Source organism: Oncorhynchus keta, chromosome 8 (genome assembly GCF_023373465.1).
Source record: "Oncorhynchus keta strain PuntledgeMale-10-30-2019 chromosome 8, Oket_V2, whole genome shotgun sequence".
NCBI classification, from domain to species: domain Eukaryota; kingdom Metazoa; phylum Chordata; class Actinopteri; order Salmoniformes; family Salmonidae; genus Oncorhynchus; species Oncorhynchus keta.
Window position 1 is genome coordinate 31,663,741 of NC_068428.1, and position 27,944 is coordinate 31,691,684.

A 27,944-nucleotide genomic window follows, 5' to 3' on the forward strand; every position below is an offset into this window, starting at 1 on the left:
TGGCTGAGTCAGGAAAATAATGACTGTAAAATGTCAAGAGATAAAAAAGAAATGCGTCATTGCTGTAAGAGAAAGTAACCCATTAGTATAACGCTATAGACTATTCACAATTCTGTTTCAGAGCATCCAATATGGTTATGTTGTTGTGCGGGTGCTGTTTGTTTCAATAGGACTAAATCACACGTTATAGTAGTAGATCCTCAATAATATCGTCATACCGAGCATGTGTAGGCCTATCTATTCTATTATGCTACCTATTTCTCATCATAAAGCGACAAAAATAATTCTACATAAATATATGTTTTAGGGAAGAAACTGTTTAGAATCGATGGCTGAAATGTGATACCATGACACGACACATGTAAACACATTCACAGGTTGTTGTTTGCCCCAAAAAATACATGGCGATTTCCGTTGAGCAGTTACCGGTGCGCATGCAGCTGCCCACTACCAAGCTTACAGAAGTGCCTCTCTTTTTGACAGATAGGCCTATCTATTAAAAGCTGCTGACGTCAAAAGCGACTGCCATCTTTGACTAGGGCAGAGCTGCTGCGTTCCATTGAAGAACTGAGGAGGTATCAACCACGCGCAGTGCCTTTGCAGCAATCCAGTCCACACAGAACGGGAGTGATATCTGTTAGTTGTTGAAATACGCAGACATTTCCTCCTGCTGACTGCAAGCCACCGACCACGGTACAGGTAAGAGAACACTTTAGATTTATATTTTCTATTATAACGCAAATGTTTTATTTTCGGGGGTTTTCACCAAAATATTTTCAGTACAAAATGAAGTACTCGGTTTTGAATTGTGAAGCCGTTTTCGATTGAGAGCATCGGAGGATATGTTTTGATAAACCCTGCATGACGATCCACTTGATTAATAAAGGTTTATTCGTTGCCTTTTTGTATAATTCGCATGCCTGATTTTGAAATATATCAATGATAGGCTATGTGTATTGTTATTAGAGAAAGCCATGCCGCGTTTGCCTCTTTCTAATTACATGTACCTTGTGCTGTGCGTGTAAATCTCCACGAGCAGTCGATTTTCTGAAATTGAAGGATGCTGAATGTGCTAATGCGTAAGGTGTGGGCGTTTTCTGCGTTTCAGCACCTTGGACAATGACAGCTGGGGCTCGGCTGCGCTGTTGTCTCTCTTGCTCTCAAACTCGCTCAGAAAATATGCAGACGAACACGCACAATACATTAAACAAAGACACGGCTTTATTAGATATTCAACCCGTATTAGATATGACTTGTTGTGTTTTGCACCAGCATGCTTTGAAACGTGTGTATATTTAGAAGCTTTTGGGGATTTTGCGCAGAGCTGGTTTATCACTCCCGCGAGTGATGCTTAAGAGGATGGTATTTTACGACCGCTTCTCAAATGTGGGTAGGCAACAGCCCACTGCTGATGCCGCAGGGGAATCGTGAATGATAGTAAGTCTATCAAATCAAAAGTAGGGGTGATTTAGTGCAGATTTGGAGCCTTAATATGCGTTAAAAATGCAGTTGGGGAGAAACATCCCAAAGGGGTGAAAGAAGGGGTCCTCAATTGATTTAGGGAATGTCATTATAGTAAACTGCGCCAGAGTGTGTCGATGGGAGGAGGAGGGGGGGTAAACAGGGGAGACACGACCGACATTCTTCATGAATATGCCACTATATATGTACGCCCGTCCGTGCTCGCTGGCTGTAGCCTACTCAGTTTGTTGCGTCAAAATGGCCACATCCCTGCCATGCCATTTAGGTGACGAAGCATCGGTAATTACGTCTGTGTCTTCCCGGTGCTAGAGGATGGGCGGGGGCTCGAGGCGAGAAGAGCGGGGGAGGACGGTGAAACCCGCACTATGACATCCTATAGCCCCCAGCCATCCACGCCATCCTATACGTATATGCACTGCACCTCGAATACATCAAACCACAGATGAGATCCTTAGATCATCGACTTGTCAAGCACGAAGCATGTGGTGAAATTGACACCAAATCTGTTATGATGTATGTACATTTCAATGGTCTTCTCTCCATCATGGCTCAGTGGAACGTTGGTTGATTGCTGACCAGACCTTTAAGGTTTGCGGCAAATTAGTTATGTAGGTCACGTGCTCCTCTACGTGCTCTTCTTCGCAGGTCGCACCTGGAAATACTGTTTTTAGATTTCAGCACCACGTGATGTTGGACCACCGTCGCATCTCCCCATTGCTCTACCTGAGAGTTTTCAATCTCTTGTGCCATAACATCAGAGAGAGAGACAGGGACATAAAGAAAGAGACAGAGAGAGAGAGAGGAAAGAGAGAGAGATAATATCAAAATGGAGAAGCTAGTAACAGGCCGTTAGATATGAAAGGAATCCAGCATTGAATGGAGTGTTGAGAGGGCCCATGTTGAGCTGACAAATAAAATAAAATGAAACGCATGCTTTCGGTTGACATGGCTGCTATAGCCTACCATATCGCATCATGCGGCTTCCATCGGTTTGACTGCAGAGCGTGGGCGGCACTATAGGGCTTTTTCCACGAGTAAATGGTGACTCATGTACCATCACCCAGCGGTAGCGGTTGATTGTTTTTCGGAACAGTCTATTGTTCGTTTATAAAGCTGCTCTCTCTCTCTCTCGCTCTCTCTCTCTATGTGTGTGTGTCTGGTATACCGAGCTGAAATCTATAGATTTGCTGAACTGTGCATTGTGCGTATTGGTGCATGCGGCTATCCCTATTTTTTCTGAGCATATACTCTCCAGATATCAGTAAATGACTGCCGACAATTACCAAATGTCCCCCTAAAAAAGCTATAATGAAATGGACATTTGGCCAAGAAGTCCGTTGGGAGTGAATCGATTTCAGAACATTTAATTTATATCACAATCTATATGATTGCAGCCTTGGATTAATAATTTCACCTTTTTTTGCCAAACATACCAACGAATAAATTCCTCACTGTTACTGATTGATAATGATGCTTGTCAACTAAAAGAACGATGGCATTCTACTGTAATTCGACATGCATTTGTGATGTACTGTATGCCTTGAGGAAGCTGAAGAATCGTGCATTTTGCTCGATGTCAGGGGGACTGTGTGTGATGGTATCTCTATAATGAGGTCTGTATTGATGTTGAGTAATGTGACGTTCTGACCAACGTAGACTAGTGGACGCTATTCTAGGTTCATGGCCCTGGAAAAGGACTGTAGATTAGGTTTTCAGTCAGGAAGTACTGTATTTTGCATCCCAAAGGGCACCCTATTCCATATTTAGTGCACTGCTTTTGGCCTGGGCCCATAGGGCTCGCGTCAAAAGTAGTGCACTTTGTAGGGAATATGGTTCCGTTTGCAAAATATGTGTGGGGATTGACTGTATTGATATCATAATCTGGCCATTTTTGTGTAGGCTATTATCAATTCAGAAACCTATAAGATCTAACACATACGGGGAAACATTAAAGTATGTTGCATGATAAGATTCAATCCAACACTATGTTTAAGCTTTTCAGAGTATGTATATGATAATATTCAATCCAACACTATGTTTAAGCTTTTCAGAGTATGTATATGATAATATTCAATCCAACACTATGTTTAAGCTTTTCAGAGTATGTATATGATAATATTCAATCCAACACTATGTTTAAGCTTTTCAGAGTATGTATATGATAATATTCAATCCAACACTATGTTTAAGCTTTTCAGAGTATGTATATGATAATATTCAATCCAACACTATGTTTAAGCTTTTCAGAGTATGTATATGATAATATTCAATCCAACACTATGTTTAAGCTTTTCAGAGTATGTATAGGCTTCTATCAGGTACAGCGTATTCTGTTTCACTACATAACAAAGGCCTACTCCAGTAGCATCAGTTTCACCAAGAGAGTTAACCTTGCCTTTGACCTGATGACAGTAGTGGAACAGGAGGAGGAGGGGAGAGGATTTGGCATCTACTCTTTACCACAATGGAGTTAGTCTCATTTTCCCTGAGACAATCAGGTAGTAAACAATAAGACAAAATGGCTGCTGCTGTAGAGCAGAGGAAGCTATGGCGATGTCCGAAGATTGAGGACTTTGGCGCGTTCCCTCCGTCACTGCCTATGACACATGGCTGGGACGCATCGATGGGAGAATCTCTCGATAGCAAGTCTGCATCAGCCCTGGGACAAAGGAGTTGTACAATTTTGGTAGAAGATGTTGTAGAATTCTTCTATACCCAAAGCCCCCTCGTCTTTATAGTGAAGATGAAACAGAGAAGCTATGATGTCACCTTGCACTGCAGTCTTTGAGATAGTTCTATAATGTTATGTTGGCTCCAACTAATGATTCCATTTGGCTGACAGTCATATAGTTATATTTCCTGCAAATGTCAGTCATCAACATGGTTGTTGGTTTTCAATGTACTTTACTGAGCTGCATTGCACTATTCAGCTATTTAATCAATCAAATTGTGTTTATATAGCCAGAAACCTAACCCATGGACCCCCACAGAGCATGTCGCTAACAATTATTCACTGGTAATAATAGTGAGAGATGCTGGAGTGTCACTCTGCGGGCTGTTACCATCTGAGCTCTTCTTCTCTGGTGCTACTGGGGTTTTTCCCATGATCCTCTCTTCCCACCACCCACCAATCAGAAGAGGGGCTGATGTTCCTCAGAATTATGGAAAAGAGAAGATAATGGCGAATGAAAGGATTAGTGAGAGAAAGAGAGAGAGGGAGAGAGAGAAATAGAGAGATTGTACCTTTAATCTTCTATACTGCAATGACAATGCATCAAAACATTTAATCCACTGCAGGTACAGTAGTACATCTACTAAATGTTTACTTTCGAGTAGAGATGCCCAAATATGATTAGGGTGAGTTATCTTTGGTAAATATTGTTTGTCTTCTTGTTGTTGGACCTTCTCCAAATCATACAGCACATATAACATCAAAGCTTTTGTAAAGAATATTTGTTGGTTTTCATAGACCTCATCAACTATCTCTGTTTTTAGAACATTACATTGGTCAGTGATGACAAGACATATGGTGTGAGCAGGCCTGCCAGTAACAGGGTATGACGCAGACTGCAACAGTAGTAAGTCTAGTGCTGCAAGTTGCTGTGACCACAGAGAGCATCTTCCCAGTCAGTTGTATGGTGGAAGGATTCCTCTGTGTTGAGTTACGAGGCATATGATTGGTTGAAACCTCGCTGGTCTGGACTGAAGCACGGACATCGCCATCGTATCCCTTCTTCAGTGAGCCACGTTATTAACCAAGTCATCTGGTCTCGTCAACATGAATGTGCTTGGGCTGTTCACCATTACATGTCCTATAGGGAGCTCAGGTGCCTGACAATAGGCTAGATACACATTAGTATTGTGTTGACTCTGGGCTGCATTCAACACCATTACTGTATCTTATTCAGAAGCCAATGAAGCGAGTCTCTGTGGTGATATTGTTGCTCTACCTTTGTCAATCTGAGGCTGGGTCATTTATGATGCTGCAGTGAAGGCAGTGGGGGTTCTGGTAGATTATGCCCGGGTTTTTCTGGCTTGTAAACAACTCAGTTGTTGTTAGACTGTCTGCCCTAAGATTGGAAGGTTGGGGGTTCAAGTCATATAAAAGACAGTAAAAAATAAACAATTATGGGACCCTATGTGTTTCTGCTTGGCACTCAGCGTTAAGGAGATAGATTGGGGGTAAGGCCCTGTGATAGACTAGTATCCTGTCCAGGGGTTGCTTGTACATCACACTATAGAAACAGGAGATTGGCTCCTGCTGTTGTGAGCCAAGGCTACTTACTTTATTCTGGCTTGCACATACTGCACCTAGAACTGCCTGATCAGAATTCATAGTGAATGAGTAATGACACTCTGTCTGTATGCAATACATTGGCTTTATTGTCATATCACTGCCTGGGATTGGATCTTTCTCCTCTCTCTCTCTCTTTCTCTCTTTCTCTTTCTCTCGCCGGCACGGATGCATGCGCGTGCACACACACATTTGATTTCCCTGAGAGATTTTGATTTGATCTAATCTGTGTGTGTGTGTTCTTCGTATAGCCGTAATATGATAATGATGCAGATATTGGTTCACTGAGCTAAAGCTTCACGGGAATATAGAGAATATCAATTAGGGACAATTGTAGGTAACATGCTTCAATTTCCTGCCTGGCCAATCAGATCAATGCATATTTGTCTTGACTGGATTTAGACTCATAATGAGTTATTCTTCTCTCTGTCTGAAAGTCTTTTTCATAGTGGATTATGCACATCTCTCTCTTTTGCTTGATACTAGTAACATGTACTAAATATTAGGTTAGAACATGCTTATTACATGTATTAACACCTATTCATGTTAATAGTTAACCAAATGTAAAGATAATCATGAGGGATTGGACAGAAGAAGAGGAAGAGAAGAAGAATAGCAGAGATCCTGTATGTAATTCAATGAGTCCACTAGGGAATAATATGATGTCATTCAGACATAGCTATTATTATTAGCTATTGTGAGTGAGGGTCTTGTCAGAATGTGTTTCTTGGCCCGGGGGCCCACTAATTGCTTTTTAATGTCTTTGTCTTTATGACTCCTCAAATATTTAATAGCCTCTAATGCTGCCACATCTTGGCTACCGCGGCTGCTGTCGCTGGACAACTGAGAAATTACATTTTGGGGCTTATTTGACTGATTCATGGCAATTTTCCCCACATAATTCAATGTGTCCCAGATGACAGCCTATCCATTTGGATCACAGATAAATTAGGTGGGGAAAATTGCCATAAATCAGTGAAATATAAGCCATGAATGTGTTCACGGAATTGGAACATCAACGTGTTTGAATGGAATATTGTGGGGTAGGACTCTGAATAGGCTGTATGTATTACAGTACAAACACATTCCAGAGACAAACAATGATTACGGGGATAATAAAACAAATCAATATTGATTAAGACAAAACACTTTGATTATCTATTACCACAGCATCAGTAAACCATCTGTAATTGTATCTGCATGTTCCTTGCAGGGATGGGGATTGGGTGCTTCAATGTGCCCCTTGCCATTCAATTCCATCAAATATCACAACATTAAAAAGCTTCTGCTGCAGGTTTGGCGTGCCTGTGCATCTCGACACAGTTTTATCGTCTCAGTCCATTAAAAACTGGATGGTCATGCTTTTAATTCAAAACAGGCTCCCGACCCGTCTCGTAGCGCTGGAACAATAAACTGAAAATGATCGACACCGACCAAACCGACCACTTATTGTGGACATTTAGCTGATATCGTTCATTATCATAAGTAGGCTATACTAGAGAAATGTGAAGTTTAAAATGAAGTTTGCTAATATGGGTGATTGTTGGGACAATTGATAGCTACTACATTCAAACTAGCAGTAGTAGTTTGAAGGGTAATATAAAAAACTGGTGGACATTGTTATAACCTATTTATCGTTATGGTGTTGATTCAGTCAATTTATCTCTTTAATGTATTTTTGTCCATATCGCCCAGCTCTAGTGTCTGGTACAGTAGGTTCAGATCATATCCCAGCTCTAGTGTCTGGTACAGTAGGTTCAGATCATATCCCAGCTCTAGTGTCTGGTACAGTAGGTTCAGATCATATCCCAGCTCTAGTGTCTGGTACAGTAGGTTCAGATCATATCCCAGCTCTAGTGTCTGGTACAGTAGGTTCAGATCATATCCCAGCTCTAGTGTCTGGTACAGTAGGTTCAGATCATATCCCAGCTCTAGTGTCTGGTACAGTAGGTTCAGATCATAGCCCAGCTCTAGTGTCTGGTACATTTGGTTCAGATCATATCCCAGCTCTAGTGTCTGGTACAGTAGGTTCAGATCATATCCCAGCTCTAGTGTCTGGTACAGTAGGTTCAGATCATATCCCAGCTCTAGTGTCTGGTACATTTGGTTCAGATCATATCCCAGCTCTAGTGTCTGGTACAGTAGGTTCAGATCATAGCCCAGCTCTAGTGTCTGGTACATTTGGTTCAGATCATATCCCAGCTCTAGTGTCTGGTACAGTAGGTTCAGATCATATCCCAGCTCTAGTGTCTGGTACAGTAGGTTCAGATCATATCCCAGCTCTAGTGTCTGGTACATTAGGTTCAGATCATATCCCAGCTCTAGTGTCTGGTACAGTAGGTTCAGATCATATCCCAGCTCTAGTGTCTGGTACAGTAGGTTCAGATCATATCCCAGCTCTAGTGTCTGGTACAGTAGGTTCAGATCATATCCCAGCTCTAGTGTCTGGTACAGTAGGTTCAGATCATATCCCAGCTCTAGTGTCTGGTACAGTAGGTTCAGGTTTTCTCTATAGATCTATTGATTTGTAACAGGTTGTCTCCTCCTGCCTCTCCCATAACCTCTCATTCCCATTCTCTCCCTTCTCTCCCCTCTCACTATTTTCCCCACCTCACCCCACCCCTCTCCTAATCCATCTCACCTATCTCACCTCTCTACCCCCTCCCACCCCTCTCCCCTCTCTCCCCCATCCCACCTCTCTCCTCTCTTCCCCTGTCCCTTGCCGACCTCTGCGGCGGCCGCTCTTTGTTGTGTTCATCATATTTGTCATATTTCCCAGGCCCTCCGGGGGCAGTCTGCTGTTAGTTAATGTTCCCAAGAGGAAGGGAATGAGCTGCTTTTGACCAGCCCAGCTGGGTGCCTCCCTGGCCCTAACCGTAACACTACACAAGGAGACCACAGAGGTGACTGTCTGCCACCGTCAGAGGGGAGATAGGGCTCCTGCTCTGCAGCACATGGGGAGATAGGGCTCCTGCTCTGCAGTACATGGGGAGATAGGGCTCCTGCTCTGCAGTACATGGGGATATAGGGCTTCTGCTCTGCAGTACATGGGGAGATAGGGCTTCTGCTCTGCAGTACATGGGGAGATAGAGCTCCTGCTCTGCAGCACATGGGGAGATAGGGCTTCTACTCTGCAGTATATGGGGAGATAGGGCTCCTGCTCTGCAGCACATGGGGAGATAGGGCTCCTGCTCTGCAGCACATGGGGATATAGGGCTTTTGCTCTGCAGTACGTGGGGAGATAGAGCTCCTGCTCTGCAGTACATGGGGATATAGGGCTTCTGCTCTGCAGTACATGGGGATATAGGGCTTCTGCTCTGCAGTACATGGGGAGATAGAGCTCCTGCTCTGCAGTACATGGGGATATAGCACTTCTGCTCTGCAGTACATGGGAATATAGGGCTTCTGCTCTGCAGTACATGGGGAGATAGAGCTCCTGCTCTGCAGTACATGGGGATATAGGGCTTCTGCTCTGCAGTACATGGGGATATAGGGCTTCTGCTCTGCAGTACATGGGGAGATAGAGCTCCTGCTCTGCAGTACATGGGGATATAGGGCTTCTGCTCTGCAGTACATGGGGAGATAGAGCTCCTGCTCTGCAGTACATGGGGAGATAGGGCTTCTGCTCTGCAGTACATGGGGAGATAGAGCTCCTGCTCTGCAGTACATGGGGATATAGGGCTTCTGCTCTGCAGTACATGGGGATATAGGGCTTCTGCTCTGCAGTACATGGGGAGATAGAGCTCCTGCTCTGCAGTACATGGGGAGATAGGGCTTCTGCTCTGCAGTACATGGGGAGATAGAGCTCCTGCTCTGCAGTACATGGGGATATAGGGCTTCTGCTCTGCAGTACATGGGGATATAGGGCTTCTGCTCTGCAGTACATGGGGATATTTGGTTTTGTTTGATTTGGCTGATTGATGGATGAGAAGCAGGTACACATTTTTGTGTGTGTTTTGTATTGAGGATTGGAGGAGGACAATCAACTGTAGAGAGGTGATGTTGAGAGGACAATCAGCTTTTTGAAACGGCCTGAGTGGTGTGAGAAGGTCATGAATGCAAACAGCAGGGTCAATTACCCTATATCCCAGTGTAAACTGCAGGGTCAGTTACCTTATATCCCAGTGTTAACAGCAGGGTCAGTTACCTTATATCCCAGTGTAAACAGCAGGGTCAGTTACCTTATATCTCAGTGTAAACAGCAGGGTCAGTTACCTTATATCTCAGTGTTAACAGCAGGGTCAGTTACCTTATATCCCAGTGTAAACAGCAGGGTCAGTTACCTTATATCCCAGTGTAAACAGCAGGGTCAGTTACCTTATATCTCAGTGTAAACAGCAGGGTCAGTTACCTTATATCCCAGTGTAAACAGCAGGGTCAGTTACCTTATATCCCAGTGTTAACAGCAGGGTCAGTTACCTTATATCCCAGTGTAAACAGCAGGGTCAGTTACCTTATATCCCAGTGTTAACAGCAGGGTCAGTTACCTTATAGCCCAGTGTAAACAGCAGGGTCAGCTACCTTATATCCCAGTGTAAACAGCAGGGTCAGTTACCTTATATCCCAGTCTAAACAGCAGGGTCAGCTACCCAATATCCCAGTGTAAACAGGAGGGTCAGTTACCTTGTATTTCAGTGTTAACAGCAGGGTCAGTTACCTTATATCCCAGTGTAAACAGCAGGGTCAGTTACCTTATATCCCAGTGTTAACAGCAGGGTCAGCTACCTTATATCCCAGTGTTAACAGCAGGGTCAGTTACCTTATATCCCAGTGTTAACAGCAGGGTCAGTTACCTTATATCCCAGTGTAAACAGCAGGGTCAGTTACCTTATATCCCAGTGTTAACAGCAGGGTCAGCTACCTTATATCCCAGTGTTAACAGCAGGGTCCGTTACCTTATATCCCAGTGTTAACAGCAGGGTCAGTTACCTTATATCTCAGTGTAAACAGCAGGGTCAGTTACCTTATATCCCAGCGTAAACAGCAGGGTCAGTTACCTTATATCCCAGTGTAAACAGCAGGGTCAGTTACCTTATATCTCAGTGTAAACAGCAGGGTCAGTTACCTTATATCCCAGTGTTAACAGCAGGGTCAGCTACCTTATATCCCAGTGTAAACAGCAGGGTCAGTTACCTTATATCCCAGTGTTAACAGCAGGGTCAGTTACCTTATATCTCAGTGTAAACAGCAGGGTCAGTTACCTTATATCTCAGTGTTAACAGCAGGGTCAGTTACCTTATATCTCAGTGTAAACAGCAGGGTCAGTTACCTTATATCTCAGTGTTAACAGCAGGGTCAGTTAGCTTATATCCCTGTGTAAACAGCAGGGTCAGCTACCTTATATCCCAGTGTAAACAGCACGGTCAGCTACCTTATATCCCAGTGTAAACAGCAGCATCAGCTACCTTATATCCCAGTGTAAACAGCAGGGTCAGCTACCTTATATCCCAGCGTAAACAGCAGGGTCAGCTACCTTATATCCCAGTGTAAACAGCAGGGTCAGCTACCTTATATCCCAGTGTAAACAGCAGGGTCAGCTACCTTATATCCCAGTGTAAACAGCAGGGTCAGCTACCTTATATCCCAGTGTAAACAGCAGGGTCAGTTACCTTATATCTCAGTGTAAACAGCAGGGTCAGCTACCTTATATCCCAGTGTAAACAGCACGGTCAGCTACCTTGTATCCCAGTGTTAACAGCAGGGTCAGCTACCCTATATCCCAGTGTAAACAGCAGGCTCAGCTACCCTATATCCCAGTGTAAACAGCAGGGTCAGCTACCTTATATCCCAGTGTAAACAGCAGGGTCAGCTACCTTATATCCCAGCATAAACAGCAGGGTCAGCTACCTTATATCCCAGTGTTAACAGGCTTTAGAAGAGAGATGACCCTATTTCAAAAACGTCCTCACAATATGCTTCTGTAGTTTACGATGATTTAAAGAGGACTCATTCTTATTCCATAGGCTAATATTTCACAGATTAAACATACACCACAGAGCACATATTGATGTGTAAATGGTGTTGTTGTGGTGGATACTGTGTGTGGTATTAGCTGGAGCATAGACTGAGATTAACCAGAGGAAGAAGAGAAAATGGCAGCCGTTGCAAAACAAAGGGCCACTGTGAGCATGCCAACATGCACGCAAACACACACACAGAGACAAAGAGCTATTCTCTGTTTAAGTGCTGGACCAGAACAATGATTCCGTCTATTGTCAGAACAGGCTATGTGTCGGTTTGTCTGTAAGGTTAGGAAATGCCAGTCTAACTGAACATTTGTTTGGTCTGGGTGCATGAGTCAACCACATAGCTGCATCCCTGAGGAATTTAAAGCACCTCCTTGAAATTCTCATTCCCTCGTTCATTTTGATTTCAGACAGCAATGTAATGTGTTTGTGGTTCTGTACCAGGCAGGTTCTTTTTTTGATGAATATGTGTACAGTCATTTTAAGTTTTCCAGGCGAGATCATTTGCAGGCACACGAGGGAGAGCCAGCCGACAGGGGTGGGGGTGGAGAGAGCGTTCTGTAAGTACTCTGTGATTGGACAAGGCATGAAATATGGTCGCCTCATAAGATAAGGGAACGTGTGGGGAATTCGAATGAAGCCATCTCAATATTTTTCATTACTGGCCCTGCAGTGATTAAATCTGCCTGACTGTAGCTCAGCCATATCGTCTATGAAGGGTGCCTCTTATATAATACAGTATCTTTGACAGTTACGTTTTAAAATGTGGAAATTGTAAAAGTAACAGATGCATTAACTGGTTAACTGCTTTTTAATATCTTATTCATTCTTTTTTAACATCTCATTAATAAGTCTTTAGTCAACTAGAAGCGAACACAGTGTTTATTACCTTGGGAAATGTAAGAGCTGTCATATAAAACATTTAACAACATATTGTCTGCTGCCATAATGAAATTATGCTATACTCAGCAAAGCTCAGTTAAACACTCCCTCTAGTGTGTGTGTGTGTGTGTGTGTGTGTGTGTGTGTGTGTGTGTGTGTGTGTGTGTGTGTGTGTGTGTGTGTGTGTGTGTGTGTGTGTGTGTGTGTGTGTGTGTGTGTGTGTGTGTGTGTGTGTGTGTGTGTGTGTGTGTGTGTGTGTGTGTGAGAGAGAGAGAGAGAGAGAGAGAGAGTTTGTCTTCGCTTGTATCAGGACAGATAGTCAGTTAGGCCTAGCAGTGGCTTGCATGGAGCAGTGGTGGAGGACCTGATGTGTGTTAGAATCATCAATAAGAGGATGACACTGGAAAACATCTCCACATACATTTTTTAATGATATTATGCTTCCTTTGCAGATATTTGGTGCTTCCTACGAATCCCAAATGAAACATTCACCAGCATTTTGGATTTTGAAAGGAAGAGGGAGGGAGGTAGAGGATAAGGTTTGGAGAGAAAGAGAGAGGTAGTGGACAAAGTTTGGAGAGAAAGAGAGAGGTAAAGGACAAGGTATGGTGAGAAAGAGGGAGATAGAGGATGAGGTTTGGAGAGAAAGAGAGAGGTGGAGGATGAGGTTTGGATAGAAAGAGGGAGGTAGAGGATGAGGTTTGGAGAGAAAGAGGGAGGTAGAGGATGAGGTTTGGATAGAAAGAGGGAGGTAGAGGATGAGGTTTGGATAGAAAGAGGGAGGTAGAGGATGAGATTTGGAGGGAAAGAGGGAGGTATAGGATGAGGTTTGGAGAGAAAGAGGGAGGTCGATGGATAGATTAGATAGTGGATGGGCTTGAGGAGGGGAGGGAGGGGAAGGAGGTTGAGGAAGGTAAAGAATAAGGCAGCGTGTCTGTCTCAGAGGCAGATGTCTGGCAGCTGTCAGAGGGAAACAGAAGAGAGTAAATCATAGTAAATTAGCTGAGCCAATCAGTAAATGTGTCTGACCTTGTTAACATGACAGAAACTCATTCTCTCTCTGCTGGATCTGAGAGTAACATAAAGCTTCCTGTTTATCTGTCAGTGGAGATGGACGTGGACCGTTCAACCTCACACATTGATTGTGTTACATTTACATTTAAGTCATTTAGCAGACGCTCTTATCCAGAGCGACTTACAAATTGGTGCATTCACCTTATGACATCCAGTGGAACAGCCACTTACAATAGTGCATCTAAATCTTTTTAGGGGGGGTGAGAAGGATTACTTACCCTATCCTAGGTATTCCTTGAAGAGGTGGGGTTTCAGGTGTCTCCGGAAGGTGGTGATTGACTCCGCTGTCCTGGCGTCGTGAGGGTGTTTGTTCCACCATTGGGGGCCAGAGCAGCGAACAGTTTTGACTGGGCTGAGCGGGAACTGTACTTCCTCAGTGGTAGGGAGGCGAGCAGGCCAGAGGTGGATGAACGCAGTGCCCTTGTTTGGGTGTAGGGCCTGATCAGAGCCTGGAGGTACTGAGGTGCCGTTCCCCTCACAGCTCCGTAGGCAAGCACCATGGTCTTGTAGCGGATGCGAGCTTCAACTGGAAGCCAGTGGAGAGAGCGGAGGAGCGGGGTGACGTGAGAGAACTTGGGAAGGTTGAACACCAGACGGGCTGCGGCATTCTGGATGAGTTGTGTTGATTCTGTGGTCCAGATCTGTAGGTTGATTGTATAGCAGCATGTTTACCTTGGGCTCTATTCAATCCGTATCGTGTTGCAGCATGATAAAAATGTAATATTCCCGTGTTGGCGGAAACTGGATTCACGGTAAACTCTGCAGATGTCGGTTCAATAGGAAATTACCTTTACATTTCTAGCATGCTAACACTTTACATGCTAACGCTTTACAGATTGAATAGAGTTCCTTGTGTTATCTGAATATTACCTGCTGATTCCCACTTAGATTCCCATCTATTTGCACTGCAAATAAGTAATTCAGTTGAATAGATTTTCACATGATACCTTAAATATTGTTCTCTTGTGTTATACATATATTTGAAGTCAGAGGATTGGATTTATATAGTGCTTTTTTTATATAGGGTTTTTCCAAGTGCTTTCAAGCTCTCTACATAGTAACGAGGAGTGTACAGTGCCTTGCGAAGGTATTCGGCTCCCTTGAACTTTGCGACCTTTTGCCACATTTCAGGCTTCAAACATAAAGATATAAAACTTTATTTTTTTGTGAAGAATCAACAACAAGTGGGACACAATCATGAAGTGGAACGACATTTATTGGATATTTCAAACTTTTTTAACAAATCAAAAACTGAAAAATTGGGCGTGCAAAATTATTCAGCCCCTTTACTTTCAGTGCAGCAAACTCTCTCCAGAAGTTCAGTGAGGATCTCTGAATGATCCAATGTTGACCTAAATGACTAGTGATGATAAATACAATCCACCTGTGTGTAATCAAGTCTCCGTATAAATGCACCTGCACTGTGATAGTCTCAGAGGTCCGTTAAAAGCGCAGAGAGCATCATGAAGAACAAGGAACACACCAGGCAGGTCCGAGATACTGTTGTGAAGAAGTTTAAAGCTGTATTTGGATACAAAAAGATTTCCCAAGCTTTAAACATCCAAAGGAGCACTGTGCAAGCGATAATATTGAAATAGAAGGAGTATCAGACCACTGCAAATCTACCAAGACCTGGCCGTCTCTCTAAACTTTCAGCTCATACAAGGAGAAGACTGATCAGTGATGAGGCCAAGAGACCCATGATCACTCTGGATGAACTGCAGAGATCTACAGCTGAGGTGGGAGACTCTGTCCATAGGACAACAATCAGTCGTATATTGCACAAATCTGGCCTTTATGGAAGAGTGGCAAGAAGAAAGCCATTTCTTAAAGATATCCATAAAAAGTGTTGTTTAAAGTTTGCCACAAGCCACCTGGGAGACACACCAAACATGTGGAAGAAGGTGCTCTGGTCAGATGAAACCAAAATTGAACTTTTTGGCAACAATGCAAAACGTTATGTTTGGCGTAAAAGCAACACAGCTCATCACCCTGAACACACCATCCCCACTGTCAAACATGGTGGTGGCAGCATCATGGTTTGGGCCTGCTTTTCTTCAGCAGGGACAGGGAAGATGGTTAAAATTGATGGGAAGATGGATGGAGCCAAATACAGGACCATTCTGGAAGAAAACCTGATGGAGTCTGCAAAAGACCTGAGATTGGGACAGAGATTTGTCTTCCAACAAGACAATGATCCAAAACATAAAGCAAAATCTGCAATGGAATGGTTCAAAAATAAACATATCCAGGTGTTAGAATGGCCAAGTCAAAGTCCAGACCTGAATCCAATCGAGAATCTGTGGAAAGAACTGAAAACTGCTGTTCACAAATGCTCTCCATCCAACCTCACTGAGCTCGAGCTGTTTTGCAAGGAGGAATGGGAAAACATTTCAGTCTCTTGATGTGCAAAACTGATAGAGACATACCCCAAGCGACTTACAGCTGTAATCGCAGCAAAAGGTGGCGCTACAAAGTATTAACTTAAGGGGGCTGAATAATTTTGCACGCCCAATTTTTCAGTTTTTGATTTGTTAAAAAAGTTTGAAATATCCAATAAATGTCGTTCCACTTCATGATTGTGTCCCACTTTTTGTTGATTCGTCACAAAAAAATACAGTTTTATATCTTTATGTTTGAAGCCTGAAATGTGGAAAAAGGTCGCAAAGTTCAAGGGGGCCGAATACTTTCGCAAGGCACTGTATGTATTGTAGCATATACAGTATGTAGGCCAGGTTATGTCCTAGCTGTGTTTAAAGTCTCAACTAGTTATGACATACGTCTCCAAGGGTTATCCATGTTTCTGTGACAACAACCCTAGTGGATGCTCCCTCAGCATGAATCACGTCTTCACAATGTCCAAGAGAGGTGATAAACCCCAGGCTTGTAGTTCACACTCATAATGACAACGGTCTCATCAGATCTCAATCTAAATAGATCAGAATCTAAATGGAATCTTTATATCAGAAGCTTAATGGAATCTTTAGATCAGATGCTAAATGGTTCACAGACACATATCTCTAGTCCATTGTGAAAACGTTCAATTAATAGCCGGATTAAATAATATGACTCAATAGGTTGATTAAATAATTCATTGGTTTATTAAAAATCTATTAATTGATGGCATGTTTCCAGTTGCCCTCTGTACCCCTCAGTTTAGGACTGGTTGATGTGCTAGTTTCAGCAGTAAACTGCAGAGGGGATAACAGGCAGCCTTGAGGGGCTCCAGAGAGAGAATCCAGACTGTTTGTGTTTGAGATGAAAGCCTTTCTTTCTCGCGTAACAAATGTTGATGCCCTGTTTTTCAATCTAATTTGATTTAAAAGGCACTGCTTCTGCTGCTGCCCAGTCGGTAAGAGATTTCTGTAATCCAAGATGGCTGCTGGTCATGTTTAGCCATGCAGGAGAAGGAAACGTCTAAAGAAAAGCTATGGAGGGAGGAAAGCGAACATACTGTGTGCTTTGTGTACAAAGATCCCATGGGACAAAAATTGGTTGAATCAACATTGTTTCCACGTCATTTCAACAAAACAATTCAATGTGATGATGTTGAATCAAGGTGGAAAACTGATTGGATTTGAAAATAGTCATCAACGTCAGGGAATTTAATCTTCTTTTCACTCAACTTTTAACCTAAATCCAATGACAAGACAGTGACATTTTTTTGTTGATTTCACATTGAATTCACAACTCAACCAAATGTAAATTAAACCTAGACATTGAACTGATGTCTGTAACCAGTGGGATAGCTCTCCAGTGGCTGTAAAAAAGGTTATGAGTGAAACTGTATTTTGTTAACATGATAATATGGTCTCTTCTGCATGAGAATATGTATATCTGTATGTAGGAGTCATATATTACTGTATATGGCCTAGTCAGTTACCAAGAGGAAGATGGCTTTATGATACTGTACTAAAGATGACTGATTACTGTAATAATCTTTACTGTCGTAAAGATGTGGCGTTTGTTACAACCGCAGATGTCGTGAGATTCCCAAGACACATGTAGGCTCCAACTGTAAGGGAACAGAACGATCTGGAGGGCAGAATATGGAATAGAATCTGGATTGCCTTGTCACGAACGATGATACACTCTCTGACACATAATATATACACTACTACACATAACTTTAACGATGGTGATTTCGATGTTGTTTGGTTACCCTTGTAAAGATGATTTATTATAGTAATCAGCAGAGCCTTACTGTGAAGGGTACATATATTCTGTGACGTGCATCCCTATACGATTGCCCCACTATTATATTTAACAAGGTAAACAATGACTATCATCAATCCCTCAGTGAATTTTAATTTGACCTTTATTTAACCAGGCAAGTCAGTTAAGAACACATTCTTATTTTCAATGACGGCCTGGGAACAGTGTGTTAACTGCCTGTTCAGGGGCAGAACGACAGATTTGTACCTTGTCAGCTCGGGGGTTTGAACTCGCAACCTTCCAGCGTTACTAGTCCAACGCTCTAACCACTAGGCTACGCTGCCGCCTCAGTGAATGTGAGTGGGATCCAACCCCTTTCTGGCAGTGGAGGCTGCTGAGGGGAGGACGGCTCATAATAATGGCCGGAATGGAGTCAATGGAATGGTATCAAAACACATCAAAAACATGGTTTCCATGTGGTTGATACCATTCCATTGAGCCGTCCTCCCCTCAGTAGCCTCCACTGCTGTCTACTGTATGACTGAACCTCTAATGATTCTGGCCTACAGGGAAACACAGCACAGGCTTACAGTGTCCAGTGTTCGAGCTAGCTAACCCACAATATCCCTTCGACTTGACTCTCTAAGACTGCCATCATTCTGCAAACATCAATGACTTGCGCACTTACTTATCATTCAGTGGAACAAATGCTGTTGCAGTCACTAATCCTCTACTATACTGGGTTCTAACTGCGCCAGGGACTGCAGATGGAAAGCGCATTGGGCAAAACACATCTCAGAAAATTACATGATGTAGCACGCTTCCTAAAAAGACACAAATATCTACACTAGCAGTGAAGCAATGTATTTGGCACGCATTCTAAGTGCTATTCTAGTATGTCAATTGGAACGTAACCTTAGCTCTGGGAACATACTTGTTTAGCTTAACATGCTAAAGGCTGCCGTTTAGCTTAGCAGACTAAATAAAATGTCTAGCTTAGCGTGCTAAAAGACGTTATTTAGCTTAGCATGCTAACATTTGTTGTTTTGTGTCTCCTTTCCTCCGCTAGTCTTCCCCGGCCTCCCAGTAGGATCTATTCTTTCCCGTTGGAGACCAACTCCACCCCATACAGCCAGTAGCCATGGCTGAAGACTTGGACATGCGCAATGAGCTGTCGGATATGCAGCAACGCGCCGACCAGCTTGGAGATGAGGTGAGCAACACAACCCCTACCCATTCTACTGTTTACCACTTCAACAGATTTATAGACACGTGAGAGACACTCAAGCCTTCAGGGAGTACACAGAAAATCATTCAGAAATAGGCATATGCAACCACTACACGTAAAACAAATATGAAAAGATGAGCTTGGAATAAAAGGTGTATGCTTTAACTGTAGAATTGATGATAAACTCATTCCTCACTCTCCACTTGACATAAAATCCACAGATCCAGTTAAATACATCTTCCACCTCAAATGACTGTACACGTTACAGTGTCACACATTACCATAAGATGGCCCGCTAGATGACCTCATCCTGAGAGCAGCCAGCTCCTATAGAGAAGGGTAATGTGCTGTTGGCCTCATTCGCTGCTCGATGCCAGGGTCTGTGTGTCAGGTGGAGGGACGGTCCAACTGCATCCAGTTTTATGTAACGGTGAAGTGTGTGTGTGTTAGTTTGTACGTGTGTGTGTGTGTGTGTGTGTGTGTTGCCAGCAGCCTCCGTACTAGCCTGCAGCAGCCTAGCCCACATTTCTCCTGCCTCTCCGATGACTCACACTTTCACAGCTGAGCAGAATATTAAACACACACACACACACACACACACACACACACACACACACACACACACACACACACATGCAACACAACCAGGACATAAAATGGTGGTTCCAATCACAGTTTCCTCTCTCTCTGTGTCCAATCACGTCGCTAATGCTAAACAACATCTCACCTTGAGACGTTTCTTACACAACGGCCATCTTGAAGCTGTATCTCTGAGATTCAGAGTATAGTGGTGGTCATTTGGTTTCTGATGGGTGTGGGGGAGTGGGGGAGAAGCTGACTGTAGACGAGAGGCTGACTGTAAACGTTACAGCGTTGAGGCTCAGCCTGTGAGCCCGGGCTGTGTCTCCTCCCTCTCCCCACCCCCCTCCCCCATCCCCGGGGGCTCAGCATGCAGTGAGCTGCCTCACAGAAAGGATCCGAGCTGAAGCCATGCAAAAGGGATAAGATATCACAGCTCCCACAGAAACCCTGCAACCCCAGTACAGCCAGAGCCTCACAGCCACATGCCTAATGATCTCTATTTAGAGAGAAAATTGGAGCATACCGCTATCGCTCGCTAGCTTGCTAGCTGGCCAACAGTAGAAGAGGTTGAAAAGGGGGTTGGGAAATTGATCCCAAGCATTCAATGTAGAGTATATGCAGTTATTTTACAACATGGTTTACAACAGTTTGAATGATACTGATAAATATAAGCACTGTTTTAATCTGATTTAAATGTATTTAAAACAAATGACAAATGTATTTAAAATACAAGTTCAGTAATGCTTCCAAACCCTTTAAATGTATTGTTTGCACAGTATTGTCATGATTGTGCATAATTGTGATTTTGTGTTTTTTTGTGCCTCTAAAGAAACATATCTTATAACTGACTCTCTGTAGCTACATCAGAGTTCTGTCATTTCCATGATGGTCATTGTAACAATTCAACCTAACTGATAAACAACATTATATTTTTATTTTAATCTTAAAGGTCCAATGCAATCATTTTTATCTCAATATCAATCATTTATGGGTAACAGTTAAGTACCTCAAGTACTTAAGTATCTTAAGTATTTCACAAACAAACATGTGGTGCTTCTAGAGTAGACCATATGGTGATATCTGGAGTAGACCATATGGGGATATCTGGAGTAGACCATATGGTGATATCTAGAGTAGACCATATGGTGATATCTGGAGTTGACCATATGGGGATATCTGGAGTAGACCATATGGGGATATCTGGAGTAGACCATATGGTGATATCTGGAGTAGACCATATGGTGATATCTGGAGTAGACCATATGGTGATATCTAGAGTAGACCATATGGTGATATCTGGAGTAGACCATATGGTGATATCTGGAGTAGACCATATGGTGATATCTGGAGTAGACCATATGGTGATATCTGGAGTAGACCATATGGGGATATCTGGAGTAGACCATATGGTGATATCTAGAGTAGACCATATGGTGATATCTAGAGTAGACCATATGGTGATATCTGGAGTAGACCATATGGTGATATCTGGAGTAGACCATATGGTGATATCTGGAGTAGACCATATGGTGATATCTGGAGTAGACCATATGGTGATATCTGGAGTAGACCATATGGTGATATCTGGAGTAGACCATATGGTGATATCTAGAGTAGACCATATGGTGATATCTAGAGTAGACCATATGGTGATATCTGGAGTAGACCATATGGTGATATCTAGAGTAGACCATATGGTGATATCTGGAGTAGACCATATGGTGATATCTGGAGTAGACCATATGGTGATATCTAGAGTAGACCATATGGTGATATCTGGAGTAGACCATATGGTGATATCTGGAGTAGACCATATGGTGATATCTGGAGTAGACCATATGGTGATATCTGGAGTAGACCATATGGTGATATCTGGAGTAGACCATATGGTGATATCTAGAGTAGACCATGTGGTGATATCTAGAGTAGACCTGCATCTCAACCTCCACTCATATCTGTCATGTCGTCTGATGCTTTCCAGTTCTCATGTTTCTTCTCCTTTCTGTCCACAGTCACTGGAGAGCACTCGTCGTATGCTACAGCTGGTGGAAGAGGTAAGAGAAAGACACCATTCATACTTACAGTGTTCACAACGCCAAGCCAGAATACAATGCCGAGCCGTGCACGATATTGACATGGGTAAGACATGCACTGTGTGTTCTTACATGTACATAACCAGGATCTGCCTGGCACAGCAATTTCACTGGAGCACATTTTACTCGGAGAGTGTTAAATGTATCACCTTTACAGTGCACGTATGAGTCCCACTATTACAGTGTTAAAATAACACTATTGAGAGTTTTGAAATGTTATCTTGGTAAGAAGAGGGGAGATGAGAGAGATCAGGAGAGAGAGAGAGAGAGAGACAGAGAGAGAGAGAGAGAGAGAGAGAGAGAGAGAGAGAGAGAGAGAGAGAGAGAGAGAGAGAGAGAGAGAGAGAAAGAGAGAGAGAGAGAGAGAGAACTGAGAGAGAAGAGAGAGAGAGAGAGAGAGAGAGAGAGAGAGAGAGAGAGAGAGAGAGAGAGAGAGAGAGAGATCAGAAGAGAGACTGAGGGAGAGAGATCAGAAGAGAGAGAGAGAGTGATAGGGAGGGAGAGAACAGAGAACAGAGAGATAACAGGTCTCTGATGACAGCCTTGTGCTGCATATCTCAAGGTCATATTGATCATCAGTTCATATATCTCACCGAATAGCACAGCACAGCACCTCCCTGTCATCACTGGAGGGAGAGAGGGGGGAGGGAGATATGGACAGAGGGGGAGAGATGGAGAGAGGGAGAGAGGAGAGAGGGAGAGAGAGAGAGAACAAGAGAGAGAGGGGAGAGGGGAGAGAGAGAAGGATAACAGCACCTCGGACATGACAAACAGACAAGTGTAGGTGAAGATATAGAGGGAGGGACTGTCTGACAAAAGAGAACATGGAGGATAATGGAGAGAGGGAGCAAGAGACGAAGAGAGGGACAGTTAGACTGCGACGATCAATCAGATGATTAGCGATAAGAGTGTATCACCCCACAGGTCAAGAACACAGATTCTATTTTATTAAAGTGATTATCTCTCTCTCTGTCGTCATAATATTTAGGTGAGCAAATTCTCTTTTTCATACAAACAAAAATGGATCTGCATTTCCAAATACATAATGATAGAATCCAGGGGTATCCATCTCCATCCATACGGTTTGCATAAGGTGATCGTATCGAGCCAAGCTGAGCCAAGCTGAGGGGTTCAGTGCAGTGCACTATGGGGATCGTATTCAATTGTGCCAAGAAGACTCCCCTGGGAGTCATATTAACTAACTTGGGATTTCTCTGGGAAGTGGAATGCTAAATTACAGAATAATTTATACACTGCAGTTGTGGCTTATTGCTCCCCCTTGCCCCAACCTTTGATGGTCTCTTCCTTGTAAACTGCTGAGGAGGCAGGAATGAGAGGCAGGGGAGGCAGGGTGTCTTTTTATGCTGCCTATGCTCCACACCAGGTTCCATGTTTATTAGTCAGCCAGGAACTGTAAAAGTCTCCATGATATCAGGAGGGTTATGTTTTGTTAGCCACATTGCACACTGGTCAGAGGTCCATACTGTATCTGTATCTAAAGCCAATCGATTACTAATATGGATAGTGTTGGCTAACCTAACATAGCAGGTGTAAAAAAGATGCCTGAACAGAGTCCCACACCCGTTTTTCAGGGGAAACGGAAGTTAGGTTGAAAATACTGTATCCCTGAAAACCGACCCTGCGGAGAGTGGTTTGGGCTGGCTATTCATGTAGTTTTCTACCGACCCTGCGGAGAGTGGTTTGGGCTGGCTATTCATGTAGTTTTCTACCGACCCTGCGGAGACTGGTTTGGGCTGGCTATTCATGTAGTTTTCTACCGACCCTGCGGAGACTGGTTTGGGCTGGCTATTCATGTAGTTTTCTACCGACCCTGCGGAGACTGGTTTGGGCTGGCTATTCATGTAGTTTTCTACCGACCCTGCGGAGACTGGTTTGGGCTGGCTATTCATGTAGTTTCAGAACCCCAAGGTCTCCAAGTGCACTGTAATCCACTGCTGGGATTGGTGAAATGATGTGGCACAGATATAGAATAGCAGTGTACAGGCTGCTGTAAGAAAGAAGATGGTAAATCGTAAATAGGCGTAAAGTCTGATTTTGCCATTATTATCAGCTTTCAATCTGATGCCAATCTTTTCATTTAGGATTTTTTTTATCAATCGTCTTTGTATGTCAGATATTTACAATGCGTCATACCAAACAAAGGGTTAATGTTCCCTGGCTTATAACCTCTGAACCTGATCAATACTACCCCACTTCCTCTCACAGGAGGGTAACAGGTGACCCCACTTTCCCTCAATATCTACATTTTTAAACATAAACACATACAACATTAAAACCCGAAGCGCTAACCATTACAGTAAAGTCAAAGACACACAGGTTGGCCAGTCTTAGAATATGCTAATATTCTCAGGCTGTCACGATTCGGACAATGTTACTGTTTCTTGAGAGATTTTAAGTTGAGCAAATGGCAAGGCCTTGGTCTAACTTTGCCTAAGGCTTGAGGTGGGTTTTATTCTGATGGTCACCTCCTGTTTTCCAATCATGTTGCCTTGCACTCTAATCTGTATTCTATAAGGCGTCCGTACCCACCTTTGTGATCTGACCTCTCTCTTTCTCTTTATTTCCTTCCATTCATCCCTTCCTTCTTCACCTCTCTTCGCTGTGGTTATTGGGGATTAGAGTAAAGATGCTGGTATCAGGACCTTGGTTATGCTGGATGAGCAAGGAGGTAAGTGTCTTGGAGAAGGGAAACCCAATGGGACCACGTTCCCAGCCTTGTATCTGATGTTAAGCGATGAATAACATAACAGTGCATGTTTTGAAGTAGTTAGCTAGAACGACAGATCCTACCGTATATTTCAACTTGAGTTATTTTCAAGTGCTTTGTACATTGAAATAGACAGATATTTTGATGAAGTTACAAAAAACCTCATGTGCTTATCTTTTAGACGTTAAATGTAAACTAACAAATGTAGATATTCTTGATGTTTGAATTGTTTGCTGTGTACTTGCTCATATCCATTACATGCCAGTTCATAACTAAGGTTTTCTCCAACTACCCCTTTGAAACAGTGATTTCCTCTATTTTAATTTCTGCCCTAATGCATGCTTTATTAGGAAATCCACTGCAGGTCAACAATTCCTTTGAAACCTGATGAAGAAACTAACAACTCTTTTTTTACGTTTTCTAACTTTTGGTTTTGTTTGCTAACTGCTTTTTCTTGGTGTGCTAACATGTTTTCTTTGGTTTGCTAACTTCATTACCTTGGTTTCACTAACTGATATTCTTTGGTTTTGCTAACAGTTTTTCATTCGCTTCGCTAACAGCTTTTCTCTGCTTTCGTACCCCAAAGACAACAAGTATACCTCAAAACATTCTCAGGCCAAACACTGCACAACCACCCTTTATTTACTATATTTAAGGCTCCATTATACTTCTGTGCCAAAAGTTGAATTAGAGAAGCCCACTTATCCATCATTTGGGTGAATTGTTCCAGTCATGGGGGTTTATCCCTAAAATGCCACCAACCGAACAGTTGGCCAACGTGTCAAAGGTGCAGTGATAAAACCGGTTCTGTCTCAGAGTTGGGGAGGTAAACCAAGGATCTATTTAACCACAAAATTCATTCTCATTCTTCCATGGATTTACACACTAACAATTGAACACACTTTTGTATCATCCCTGGTTAAATGCAGTTTGTGAATGCACTGGATTATAGCACGTCATGAGCCACACAAACAAACAGTACAAGTCAACATGTTTAACACACTGTACTCCTCTAAAGGACTACTGTGTTAGCCATATTCCTTAAAGTCTTGTTACTCTATAAAGCAGATGAAGAATGCAGACATGATTTACACCTGATAGTGACCAATAACAAATGTTATATAGAGAAACTAATAACATGGCCTAAACCCTGGTTCAGTTGAAACTTCCCACTGGGCACAGACATTAAATCAACATCTATTCCACGTTGGTTAAACATAATTTCATCGAAATGACGTGGAAACAACGTGGATTCAACCAGTGTGTGCGTAGTGGGTCATTGGCATCACCACTGGTTTGTTGTGCTTGGATTGACCAGAGGACATAATTGTCCTGCCGGAAGGCATTAGCCTCAATCTAGCCTTCTGATTGGCCGGTTCGACTGCTGTGATCAGATCCTAATGAGGAAAGCCCACGACTGAGGACCTTGATTACAGACTCACTGTAATCTGCTCATTCTTTATCATCCCTCCATATCTTTATCATCCCTCTATATCTTTATCATCCCTCCATATCTTTATCATCCCTCCATATCTTTATCATCCCTCTATATCTTTATCATCCCTCCATATCTTTATCATCCCTCCATATCTTTATCATCCCTCCATATCTTTATCATCCCTCTATATCTTTATCATCCCTCCATATCTTTATCATCCCTCCATATCTTTATCATCCCTCTATATCTCTGTCATCCCGCTATATCTCTGTCATCACTCTGTATCTCTATCATCCCTCTATATCTTTGTCATCCCTCTATCCACTCATCTCTCCCCTTCTGCAATCCATCCGTCCAGGGTTACAGGGAAGCGTTTTTAAATCATGAATCTTGTTCTGGAGGCAGCTCTGCAGAGTAGTCACTAGCTGGAACATAAACATCACCCTAACCTTAACCCCACTGCTAACCATAATGCCTAACCCTAACTTTAAATTAAGTCCAAAAAGCACAAAAAAATCATGCATTTTTATAATATAGAATATTTTGACTTTGCAGCTTGCACATCTAGCGGAAATCACGTAGTTCTGCCTCAAGGACAAGACTCATGACAATAAACGTCAACCTGCTCCAGGGTTGCCTCCACAAAGCCCATTTGGACAGCTTGCTAGTTGCTGAGGTGTCTGTAAGCCTGGCTAGCTGCCCTCTGACCTCTGCTTATTGATGGTGTCGTATTGGAGAAGCCTGAGGCTGATGCAGTGCACAAGGTTTGAATGAATCACAAAATGAAATAACAAAGAAAGCTGGATGGAAAATATAGGGTTGGGTAATGTTCCACTAGAAAATAAATTTATTATTTCCATTTTACGTTCTTCTTCTCCTCTGTTTAAGTAAAGGTCACATGACTAAGTTGTTGCTACAGTACAAAAGCATGCCAGGGATTTTACAAAGGTGGACAGTGTCAATGGGCTTAGCCTTGACTGTATTCCTGACGTACTCTACTCTACCTAACAACCTCATCTCACTATAACACATACTGCACGTAATTCCTACGCAGTCTCCTTAACCGTGCCCCCGGAGTTGTTCATCCACCCACCTACCTGGGGGGCACACCTCCCACACCAGGGCTGTGGTCAATTCCATTTTCAATTAATTTACTGCAGGGAATTAAATGCATTCATTTAAAGACAATTTGATTTAAATAAAACTGAAATTAAATGAATGAGTAAAAAAATCCTCATAGACAATGTTGTCAATTTTCCATTAATTCTGAACTTTCTGCTGAATTGACAATGGAATTTACCACAACCCAACCCAACCCAACCCAACCCTTCCCCACACCACACCACACCACATCAATAGGACCCACCAGCTACCTTCACCAGGTCCAGACCCCACTGCCCATGAACGGCATACAGAATTTCCTAGGGGAAGGATACTGTAGGGTAGAATCGGTAGGATTTCACATTGGCCCTACGTTTCCATGAAGCTACAACCATGGCGAACGTTGTGAAGGGTTATATCTTCAGATTTTCAATTGAAACCATTAATATTTATTTAACATAATTTCCAACACTAAAAGGCTTCTGTAAAAAGAAATTAGTATATAAAAATGATTTATGGAAACTGAATGTCTCAGTCATGACTTTAATCAGTCCCCAGTACTCATATATTTCTGTCATAGTCAATAAAATTCATTCCACTGCTGTCATCCCTTTGTCCTGACCAGAACAACTGGATCGTGTTGAAGATGGCATGAACCATATTAACCAAGACATGAAGGAGGCCGAGAAAAGTTTAAAAGATTTAGGGAAATGCTGTGGCCTTTTCATATGTCCCTGTAACAAGTAGGTACTGACCCAACGAGCCCAAAAGTTCTTCACTATGTGGTGGCGTCCAGTTATTTTCCTTTCGTCACAGTGACTGTCTGAATCTGTTGTCTTCTCTTTGTCTTCTCTCCTCCTTTCTTTCTTTTGTTTCCTTTTCTTCTCACGTGCTTCGTTCTGTGGGGGATAAATTACTTGT

At 42.9% G+C, this 27,944-nt stretch overlaps 1 protein-coding gene across 2 annotated transcripts in view; it reads left to right on the plus strand.

Moving 5' to 3' along the window:
- Positions 1–530: 530 nt before the first annotated feature.
- Positions 531–27,944, plus strand: part of LOC118371681 (synaptosomal-associated protein 25-A) — a 75,096-nt gene continuing 47,682 nt past the window's right edge. Inside the window, exons 1-5 of one of the 2 annotated variants that reach the window (XM_052524017.1) lie at positions 531–699; positions 18,923–19,066; positions 21,676–21,717; positions 24,397–24,445; positions 27,649–27,766. In XM_052524017.1, coding sequence (XP_052379977.1) covers positions 18,995–19,066; positions 21,676–21,717; positions 24,397–24,445; positions 27,649–27,766 — 281 coding nt within the window. In that variant the 5' untranslated portion in view covers positions 531–699; positions 18,923–18,994. The remainder of the gene's footprint in view (positions 700–18,922; positions 19,067–21,675; positions 21,718–24,396; positions 24,446–27,648; positions 27,767–27,944) is intronic. The other variant, XM_052524016.1, reaches the window with a different exon arrangement.